The sequence below is a fragment of the Sarcophilus harrisii genome, chromosome 2, assembly GCF_902635505.1.
Source record: "Sarcophilus harrisii chromosome 2, mSarHar1.11, whole genome shotgun sequence".
NCBI classification, from domain to species: domain Eukaryota; kingdom Metazoa; phylum Chordata; class Mammalia; order Dasyuromorphia; family Dasyuridae; genus Sarcophilus; species Sarcophilus harrisii.
In genome coordinates this window covers 216,489,080-216,500,484 of record NC_045427.1, presented here as the reverse complement: position 1 = coordinate 216,500,484, position 11,405 = coordinate 216,489,080, and the positions used below count along the sequence as shown (strand labels likewise).

Genomic DNA, 11,405 nt, shown 5'->3' with positions numbered 1-11,405 from the left:
CTAAGAGATTTATTTTCACTCTCTATTAGTCGCCAACCTTCTTACCCTTCAACTTCAACTTTCTGGCTTTTCCCTCCCTTTCACCTTCCAGTCTCTGGCACTCACCTGAAGGACCTCATAGATGGCTTTCCGGTACATAGGCTGTTTGTTATATGTTGCCTGATGGAAGGCACTGCAGAAGGAGCTCAATGGCATCAATTTCTCAACACAAACCTGAAAGAAAACATCAAGTTATCAGAGTGAAGGTTGGGTAGGAATTCTGGAGGTTTTGGAATATTACAAACCATCACCCTGAATTAATAAGGATGCAGAAAACAGCAAGAATCATTAAAAACCATTCCTATTCCATTCCAACTTTGCATATTAGCCACCTCCATCTGCTGAGGGCTACAGGTATCCTGTGACCACGTGGCACCCTCCCCTAATAGCCACATGCATCCCAGCACTTACCACTGAGAACTTGCCATCTCCAAACCACATGACCCATCGAGTGCCTTCAGCTGCTCGGCTTCGGCCTGTCATCCACCAGGATACAATTCGGCCAGGCCACCAGGAAAAGCCCCGCAGTTTTCCCCATACCAGTTCCCCAATGCCAAAGCCTCGGCCATCCTGTAGCCCAAGGAAGTAAAAATTATTATTATAACTATTGCCACCAGGATACTTTTCTCTTTCTGCAAAATGTCTCTCATCTACTTCCGGCAAATGTTCAAGACAGTCTCTGTAATAAACATCAACAAAAGAACAGCCTGGAGAAGTGAATATTAGAGCTGTCTAAATGTGAAAATAAGTTTAATATATTGAAAAAGTGTAAGGCTTAAGAAAGATAAAAGCTTGAATTTGGAGGAGAGTCTGTGATTGGTAGAAAATAAAAAGAACAGGAAGAGGAACTAGCAGAGAGCCCCCAGGGAGGTATTAAATTAAGTGTAGGAAAGAACAACAGAAATTATAATCCTGGCTGAGAGAGGAAAAGATGAGGAAATACATTCCCTCTTTTCACGGGAGAAGTAGGTGAACTATGTGTATAGTTTTACATTTTACACAGTGGTCAAAATGCTTTTGTTTGGCTTTCTTTTTTGTTTGTTTCTTTTTTAAGTTACAAAGTACATGGAACAGAGAGAAGAATAACTGGAAATGACTGTGATATGAAAACAAAAGATATCACCAAAACTTATTTTTCCTAAAAAGATGTATTCCCCAAATACTCACCTCATATTCAGGCTCATCATCAGCGGCCTTAGCATTATTCTTATCCCCAGCATCAGCCCCCACTGGCTCAGGTGTGGTGGCCACAGTGGGGGAAGCAGGATCAGTAGGTTGTTGTAGAGCAGGAGGACTGGCCTCCTCCACCTTCTGTGGCTCTCCAGTCCCCTGGTTTTCTTCTACAACATTCATCACGGCGATGACCTTGGCTTTCTTCTCAGCCTGAGCAGGACACAAAGAGAAGTATCCAATGTAATTTGTCATAGTTACCTTGAAGTCACCAAAGAAAAACCTATTCAGGGCTTTTGCTCTTAGAGAGAAGATTCCCTGAATCTTGAAACCACTAAGGGAATGGGAGGAGAATGGCCACCTCTCCTAAATGTTATAACAATTTTGAAACCAATTCACTTCTAAAAAATTAAAATAATACTGTCAATTATAAAAGCCATTCTTTTCCAAACTGAATGTTAGCCCCTTTATTTCCTCTCTAGAGCTCTTTTTCCCCCCAGTGAAGAAATCTCATCTTCATAGAACTTAACAGCTTACGTATCTGATCGCATACTAAAAATCCCAAAGTTTTTAGGATCCTCATAGGGAGCTTTGAAAAATCAAAGCTTTCTAAGAAATGGCAGTTATCATAATCCTGGAAGTGATATAATAAGACATCCTTAAGTAGAGACAGGAGATAACAAGTGCCAGGTGGGCCACACCATTACCAGCAATGCAATCACCATTCCCCTTGTTCTTTTGTAGTCCTAACCCAGAATTCAAAGCCCAAGAGGTCTCAGAAACTGCAGTGTCCATGACAGAGTCGATATGGCAGATCAGTGGCAACCCAGCTAAACTCTCAACATTCTTTTCCAAACAATAAAAATATCAAAAAAACGTATTTTTAAAAAAAATCAAACTTTCATGCAGAGTCAACAAAAATTTAAGGTGAGACATTTTTCAAGTCTAAGAAATCTCATGAGGTTTCAGTTCCAAGGCAAAGAGATTGTTAGGGCTTGTAATGGCAGGAGACCTGGGGCCCTTCTTAGGTAAAGTTCAGAGTACAAACCAAGAGAGCAATGATCACACTTCTCTTCCAGAATCACACCACCTTGGAAACACCAAAAACTTGCAGATTCCCAGAAGTTGCTCTGAAAATAGCACAAAAAAGCCTGACACTAGAGATAGTGCCTCATGATTGGAATGCCTAAAAGCCATAATCAGTGAAAGAGCATGATCATGACACTTCAAGAAATTATCAAAGAAAATTGCCCCAGTATTTTAGATTTAGAAATATCTAGAAAAATAGAAATAGAAAAAAAAAAAAAAAAGATGAAAACTCCTAGGAATATCACAGCCAAATTCCAGCACTCCCAGATTGAAGTAAAGACTTCACACTGTCAAAGAACAAACAAACCAAAACATTTAAAATATAATAGAGCCACAGCAAGGATCACACAAAATTTAACAGCTTCTACATTAAAGAAATGGAGGGTTTGGAATATGATATTTCAAAAGGCAAAGGAGCTGGGATTACAACCAAGAATAACTATTCAGCAAACTTGAGTATAATACTTCATGGAGAAAAATGGATATTTATTGAAATAGAGAACTTTAAAGCATTTCTAATGAAAAGACCAGAATTGAATGGAAAATTTGATATTCAATTATAAGACTCAGAGAAGCATAAAAAAGATAAACATGAAAGAGAAATCATAGGGATTTCAGGACCATTAAAACGTTTATGTTTCTATATGGAAAGATGACACAAGAACTTTATCATTACTAGGGCAGTTAAAAGGAGTTTACATAGACAGAGGACATAAATGAATCAATAATATTGGAATGATCTCTCCAAAAGATGAAGGGGTGAGAAAGAATGAGGAACTGGGAGAAGGGAGAAGGAGGAAGAAATCTTCCTCATATAAAAGAGACATACAAGGAAGAGTTTCTACAGTGGAGGGGAAAATAGAAGGTTTAAGGTATGGATGGCAGGTGATATTTGAATCTCATAGAAATTGAATCAAAGAGGAAAGAAAACACACACACACACACACACACACACACACTCAGTTATGTACATAAATATAATTTACCAAATATGGAAATAGGAAAAGAAAAAAATAAGAGAACTGGGAGGTAGTGATAAAAGAGAGGACAAATTAAGGGAGGCAGTGCTTAGAAGCAAAACATATGTCTGAGAAGGGACAGGATAAAAAAAGGGAAAAAGACATAGATAGATTGATTATATAGAAAATGGGATGGAGGGAAATACACAGCAATCACAACTGTGAATGTGAATGGGATGAGCTCACCCATAAAACGGAAGCAGACAACAGAAGTTATTAAAAACTACAATTTAACAATATGTTGTTTACAAGAGACACACTTGAAACAGAAGGACAGACAGCTGAACTTAAAAAAAAAAAGCATATGTAGCAATCTTGATCTCAGACAAAGCAAAAGCAAAAATAGATCTAATTAAAAGGGATAATCAGTGAAACTACATTTTGCTAAAATGTACCAAATAAAGTTATATTAAAATTTTTTTACCAGACACAACACTAGCTGTGTCACTCTGGGCAAGTCACTTAACCTCAATTGCCTATCTGGAAAAAAAATTTTTTTACAGCAAGTTTTTCTGATAAAGGCCTCATTACTCAAATATATACTGAGCATTGAACTGAGTCAAACTGACAAAAACAAAAGCCATTTCCCAATTGATAAATGGATAAAAGATATTAAACAAGCAGTTTTCAGAAGAAAACAAAGCTATTAGTATAGTGACATGAAAAAATACTCTAAATAACTATTAGTTAGAGAAAACTAATATTAAAACAAATCTGAGTTACTACTTCAGAGCTATCAGAACTGACAAATATTAAAGGAGATAAGGGAAAAATTGGATACACTAATGAACTACTAACAGAATAGTAAGCTAGTTAAAATATTCTGAACAATTAGGAACTATGCCCCGTGATCAGGCAATCTCTCTACTAAGTCTGTCTTCCAAAGAGATCAAATGAAAAGCACCTATATACAAAAATATTTATAACATTGCTGTAGGAAATGACAAAGGAGGTGGTTTCAGAAAAACATGGCAAGATTTAAATGAACAGAAGCAAAGTGAAGTGAGAAGAACCAGGAGATCATTGTGCACATTAACAACGTTGTAATGATGTTCAATGTCGAAAGACACTGATTAATACAATGAACCAAGACAATTTCAAAGGACTCATGATGAAAAAATTCCATCCAGTTCCAGAGAGAGAACCGATTAAGTGCAAAATGAAGTATAATGTTCTCATTTTCTTTATTTTTCTTGATCTGGGGGGAAATAGGGCTAACAAGGAATCGGTTTTGTATGATTTTACATTATAATTGATATCAATTATTTACCTTCTCAGTGGGTGGGGAGAGAGAGAAAATTTGGAATTCAAAATTTTAAAGGAATGTTAAAAATAAATTTTAAAAGTTAGTTTTGGAAAAAAAAAAAGAAAAAAGAAATTACAGTATCACCAATATCAGTGGTCCTGTCCCCACACCTATCTCTAAGAGGATTAACCATTTATGGAGAAGGGTCTTACCAGCCTTGCCACCACCAATAGCAACTACCCAAACCACTTATTACCAATAGTCAGGGAAGCCTAAGAGTCCACCCCAAATACCACTACTTGTGTTACCAGCCTAGTTCATGCATCCATTGTCGAAGGCAATAACACTCATGGAGATGTGGCTGGGCAACTGCTCAGTTACAGGCACTTCAACCCCACTAACTCCTCAAAAGTTATCAAAGACCCAGAAAACAAAAGTCCTTAACATCAGTCTTTGGTGTTGTTAAATCAGAAACTAGTGGTTAATTAAGGAAAATGATACTGAAGCTGTATTACTATCTACAGGGCCACTATACCTAAGGACTATGGGTCTTTCCTATCACAAAGATGAAAACCTCCTGTGTGTTCAGAAAATTCCTTGTTTTCCTATTTTTGTTTCCAGTGCATAAAACAGTGCATTGCATAATCTTAGAGTTTAGTAAATTATTTTTTTATTCACTTATTCATTCCTGGTTAAATTCTGCTCCAGATTTCCTCTCACTGTATGATCCACTAACACATTTGCCTACCCCAACTCCCCAAGCAACAAATTTCTTGTAGACTCAACCTCTAATGACAGTTTCATTCTTTGGTGCTCATCCTACTAAGGAATAGGCAACTGCACCTAGATTTTTTTTTTCTTGGGGGGAGGGAGGGTGAGGCAATTGGAATTAAGTGACTTGCTCAGGGTCACAAAGCTAGTTAGGTGTTTGAGGCTGGATTTAAACTTGGGTCCTCTTGACTTCAGGGCTAGTGCTCTAGCACCGTGTCATCTAGCTGTTTCCCCTTCCCCCCCCCCCCACCTCCCCACACCTGGATTTTTACTACAAGTCAGGCTCTTCCCCTGGTTCAGGTAGAAGGTTGTGCTGACAGTCTCTGTGTTCCCTAATCTCCCCAAGACACTGCCTACTTCACTCCTACCCCAATCTATCTGCCTTTAATTTTGGAATCCTAGGATCACAGATTTAGACCAGGAGGAGACCTTAGGAGTCATCTATTCCCTACCCCTTGTTTTGCAAAAGAGGAAATTGAAACCCAGCAATATTGTGTGTGTGTGTGTGAGAGAGAGAGAGAGAGAGAGAGAGAGAGATTGATTTGCTCATGATCGATCACACAACCAGGAAAACATCTAAGGAAGTACGTGGCTCAAGTCTTCCAAATTCCAAATCCAAGTCTCTAGCAGAGATAATATGGAGGGTCCTCTAGATTTATAAGTCTACAATCAATTAACCAGCAATTAGTACTAAAACACTTTCCATAAGCTAGGTATAGTGCTAGATGCAAAGGGTACAAAGACAAAGGTTAAACAGTTCTTACCCTCAAGGAGCTTACCTTCTAATTAGAGGAGATAATAGAAATAGGGGAGTTAGCCAGGCAAAGATGGGTGTCTTGATGGAAAAGTCATACTAGAGTTGTGTCTAGAAAAAAATTAAGGCTTCTAGTAGACAGAGGTGAAGACCATGGGCTTTCCAGGGAAAAGAAAACAATATATGAAAAGCTAAGATAGGAGATGGGATATCTTGTATGAAGAACAAGAAGGCCAATTTGGCTGAGCAATAGCTAAGAAAACCCCAAATGAGGTTGACGAAGAATTGGGACACGACTTAAAAGACTGAACAAGAGTGTATGAAGAGAAGTGATGTGTAATAAACCTGGAAAGGTTGATTCCAACAGGTCTAGCTGATGTGTTTCCTTTCTGGTGCACAGAAATGACTTAAAAGACTGAACAAGAGTGTATGAAGAGAAGTGATGTGTAATAAACCTGGAAAGCTTGATTCCAACAGGTCTAGCTGATGTGTTTCCTTTCTGGTGCACAGAAATGACAATGCCAAACTCAGGTCATTTCCCACACTATCTCAAAGTATTATTTTGAAAACTGTGCTTTCTTCTGTGCTGCTATAATGCACATTCAATCCTAGTCTTTGAAATCTTCCCACTGGATCCCCCACCACACTAAATATCAAGAAGAAAATATCTTGACCAAAATCTTTTAAGGTTCATTTTAATCACTTATTATCCACTCCTTCAATATACATCCCTTCAAGGATTTGGCCCTTCCAGCTCTAAATGTGTATATTATGCATCAAACACCCTCAGGATAGTAAGACAAAACAGTCCTTTTCTCAAGATGATTTGTTTCCTTGGAAGATACAACATTTTATTCATTAAAAAGGTTTTTATTAAACTTGGTGTTAGGACACCATGGATGATGTGATATAAAACCAAAAATAACATAGACCTTGTCCTAAGAACTAACATTCTTAGGGAGAAAGATTATATGTACATAAGTCAACAAAAAATATACAAAGTTACAAAGTAACTGGTAAACTAACAGCCAGAAATGGGCAAGAGATGAGAAAGTTCCTCTAAAAGAGAATAATGCAAAATCAGTCAGGAAAGAGAGAATGAAATCCGATTATAAAAGGCTTTAAATACTCATTAGATGAATTGAACCAGCTACACCCAGTGAAAGAACTCTGGGAGATGATTATGGACCATTACATAGAATTCCCAATCCCTATATTTTTGTCCACCTGTATTTTTGATTTCCTTCATAGGCTAATAGTACACTATTTCAAAGTCCGATTCTTTTTGTACAACAAAATAACTGTTAAGACATGTATACTTACATTGTATTTAATTTATACTTTAACATATTTAACATGTATTGGTCAACCTGCTATCTGGGGGAGAGTATGGGGGGAGGGAGGGGAAAAATTGGAACAAAAGGTTTGGCAATTGTCAATGCTGTAAAATTACCCATGCATATAACTTGTAATAAAACAAATAAATAAATACTCAGAGGTATTTGCAATTTATCCTGGAGGAAATTGGGAGTCATTGAAACTTCCCAAGTAATACATGTATACTGAGAGGTAAATTATACAATGTTAACATAAAAATAGTTACTCAAAAGGAAGACAGCTTTGTTAATAGAAAAGACTTAAAACTGGAAGGAGAGAACATCCAAATGGTGCTTTAGAGGAAGGGAGAGATTCATGGAGGTGAGGAAGGAGCAATTCCAAACAAAGGGGATAACCTAAGCAAAGACAGGAGAGAGGAGAGATGGAATGCTGAACACAGGAAGGAAAGCAACCAACCTATTTTGACTTGAAGAGACTTGTGGAGGGTGGAAGGGTACATGAAATAGGAAAAGAAAGATAGGTACAAGCTAAATTGTAGAGAAGCTTTAAATGTCAAGCTGAAGATTTTTGTCTTTTATCCTAAAGACAGTGGGAAGTGTTGAAGGGTTCACTCTCTACACTCACCTCCAAATCTCAATTCAAATACCTTCAACATAAAGTATTCCTTAAACGGAAAAGATGTGCACTAACAAATAATTTTCAAAAACAAAAATGACACAGGGCAAGTCTAGTTTTTTGGGATATAGGTTGCTCTTTTTTTTTCATCACCTATGCCATCTCCTAAACTTTGTCGAGAGGGCACAGATGAAAACTGTTCTTCCCCAGTATCATGCCCTGCACTTAGAGGGCACTCAAATATTAATTAAAGATGACTCATGGGGAACCTCAACACCCACTCATAAAAGGGGATAACATGTACTCTTCCCCCACAGACAGCTGAAAGTATAAAAATGCTTGTAGAAGGGGGTAGGGGAGAGGCCCAGAGGCTGTGCATTGGAGCGTCAAGTACACTTCAATTATTCCTCCTTCCCCTAGATTCCTACATTTAGTTACTAAGCAGGGAAATTTACCCTCAATCCTACCATTTGCCTGCAACTGGGGCAAGCTTGGATAAGGGCATTGGTATTATGGTCTCTCAAATTTCTCCCCCTCCTCCTACTTCACCCCCTTTTCTTTGACCTTCCTGGGAACCTATAGGAGATTCCTTTCCACCACTCTTACTAAAGGAACAAACCTCTTCTGCCTCAGAGCCCCCCTTCTAAAAAAGATGGTGAGGAGGAGGCAGCAAACACAGTCTTTAATGACCTGACCTTCATTAGGCCACTGACCTAGAAGACCCAAAGGATCTTTTTGCTCAGAAGTTAATGAGCCACTGGGGCTCAAGGGCAACACCTCTCGGTCAATACTGAGGACAGAAAAATGGGGGAAGGGCACCAGGAGGAGGAGAATCTTCCCATCAGCCTGGGAAAATAGATGGAAACTTTCATTACTTGAGAATGGCCAAAGAATGATGAAGTCCATGGGGTGGGGGAAAAAAAAAAAAAAAAAAAAAAAAAAAGATTTTCTCTCAAGCCTGGGAGAGTTTGAAAGACATACCAGGGATAGGCTCTCCCCTTCTCCATCACTAAAACAGTAAAACTATTTAATCCCCCAGGTCTAGCTTGACTACATTTTTCCTTGGTTAAGGAGGTTTTTTAAAAGAATTGTCCTTAACAGAAGCCTCTTTGCTCTACCTCCAGAAACCTTTTGTCATTTTTTTTTTTTAAATATTCCCTACTATGTTCTCCCTACTATGTTCTCCCTACTATGTTCTTCCCCTCAACTTCCCTAGCCTGCCAGGCTTAGTAGCTGGTATCTGCTGGTAAAGTGTAGTAATTCCATTTTACTGAGCACAAAAGAGTGGCCTCTGCCCCTGCCCTGGACGTGGCTGTCACCTGAGAGACTGGAGTGGAAGCTTGTAGCTACAGTGGAGGTGGGGAGAGGAGAGAGAAAATAGTTGGAGGTCTGGGTCTGAACAGTGGGGAAGAAGCAGAGTTGGAGGAGTGGGGGTTGGAGGAGGGGATAAGGAAGGGCTGCAAGACAGAGCAGGGCCTAAAGGGCAAGTTCAAGGGAATAAATCCTTCAGTTCTTGCATTTTTCAACCCCACCCCAGGGTGCCAAATAAACAATAGCTGGGAAAGAAAGACTCAACTCCTCTTCCCCCACCTTCATCCCATTCAGATTGATGGCTACCATTCCACAAGCTTTTCATGAGCTCAATTAACCCTCAACCAGGACTGCATACCCACATGGCAGGTAGAGGAAATCAGGAACAAGAGTCCATCCCTTAGGCCTCTCTTCTCTCTCCCATGCCTTAATGTACCAACCCACAACCAAGCGTCAAGGCACTGGCCGCCTAGGCAAAGCTAGAAATGAGCCAGTAATTCACACACCAAGCTCTAGCCAGCCCCAACAATACCAACCCCCCATCATCTGTCACCCCGAGTCAGCTGCCTGCTGACATCAGTACAATTCACTGTGTGAATCTGTGGATCTCCACCCCTCTACCCCCAACCTCCTTGGTTCTCCAGTGGCAACAGCACTCAGGGTTCTGTTGTTCACCATCCCCAGCCCTCGACACATCAAGAAAGCTCCATTCATCCTGACTCGGATCCCACCACTGCCCCTTGAATTTGATTCTGGGGCCCCCTGTCCAGGCCTCTCTTCCCTCACCAGGCCCCTGTGGCAGAGGATCTCTGCTCTACCAGCCCACCCTCATTATGAGTCAGAACCTCCCTCTTTCTCCTCTTCCCTCGATCTTCTCGGGCTTGGCTCTTGCTCCAAGGAGAACTCAGGAGTGTTGAGACTCCTGAGCCCAGCAGGGCCAACCACAGGCACTGTCTCAACAACCTCCATCCCCACCAGCCCCCAATCCCCAAACACAAGTCAGCAGGTTAATAGCAGGAGATCAGAGTGAACCTTAGATCAGCTATATAAATGTCAGCTGTTATTACTATTGTTGTTTCCCACACGGAGCCCAGCAAAACATGAGAAGAAGCTGTTCCCATTTAAGCCCCAGGTCCCGCTCAGTCTCTAGATCACTCTGTGGCCCATGCCCACTCCTCTCTGGATCTTCCCCAATTTCCCATTCTCTCTCCTAGACCTTGCTGCTCAGTGTGCCAGCCCTTTAGCCTCGTGGCTGACTCCGTGGGCAAAGTCAAAGGAGTACAGAGAAGTGACGATGGGGTGCTGATCCAGGGCTGGCTGAGCTTCTCCAAAATTGGGGGAAAAGAAAATCACAGACCCCTTCAAGACAAGGGATGGCAAATCTTAATTTCTGCATAAATACCAAGAGATTTCCCATCTCCTCCCCCAGCCTGGCCCCTCTGCACCCCCCCCCCCCTTCCTGCCCCAGCCCTCTGTACACTCCAGTGGTCAGCCCAAGCACCTACCCATAAGGCCAGGTGCAACCTCTGTCTGGTCCAGCTCAGGTGTGAGCCCCCTTGGCCCAGAAGCTCAGACTGTGGCCGCCCGTCTTGGGGGAGGGTAAGGGGGGAGATGGGGCTGGGGGCGGAGGGGTTCAAAGGGGGGGGAGGTTGGGGAGAGGGGGGAGGGCCTGAACATTTTCTTTGTCTAGGAACTCCAGGTCACGTGGGTCCAGCTGGAGTGCCTGGTTGGCTGGGAAAAGGACCGGGGGAGGGGGCCGGCTCACAGACGCTGGCAGCGGGCCAGCCCCCTCTTGTCTGGTCTACCAGGGGTGGAGTATTCAGGCACAGGGGCCTGAGGACAAGGGCTATGGGGGCGGATCCCTCTCCTTCCAGGGGGAAGGGAAAGCCCCTCCCCCACCCAAAGAGGTCCTTCCCTTCCCTCCCCCCACTCCCACTTCTGGAAGAGATTAACAGAGAGAGCCTGGGGGCCAGGCAGGGATCCCACAGGGAGGAAAGGAGGCCCGGAGTGGGGCAGAGGGAGAGCCAAGGGAGCTGGGAGCTGGCCAGCCATC

The 11,405-nt window shown here is 41.5% G+C and overlaps 1 protein-coding gene across 3 annotated transcripts in view; it reads right to left on the bottom strand.

The window, feature by feature from the left end:
* The window catches only part of DNMT3A (DNA methyltransferase 3 alpha), a 152,406-nt gene that overhangs the window by 27,386 nt on the left and 113,615 nt on the right, over nucleotides 1-11,405 (bottom strand). For all 3 annotated transcript variants that reach the window (XM_031951439.1, XM_031951438.1, XM_031951440.1), the window contains 3 exons: nucleotides 1,207-1,422; nucleotides 451-609; nucleotides 106-213 (listed from right to left, as the gene is read on the bottom strand). In XM_031951439.1, the coding sequence (XP_031807299.1) occupies nucleotides 106-213; nucleotides 451-609; nucleotides 1,207-1,422 (483 nt within the window). The remainder of the gene's footprint in view (nucleotides 1-105; nucleotides 214-450; nucleotides 610-1,206; nucleotides 1,423-11,405) is intronic.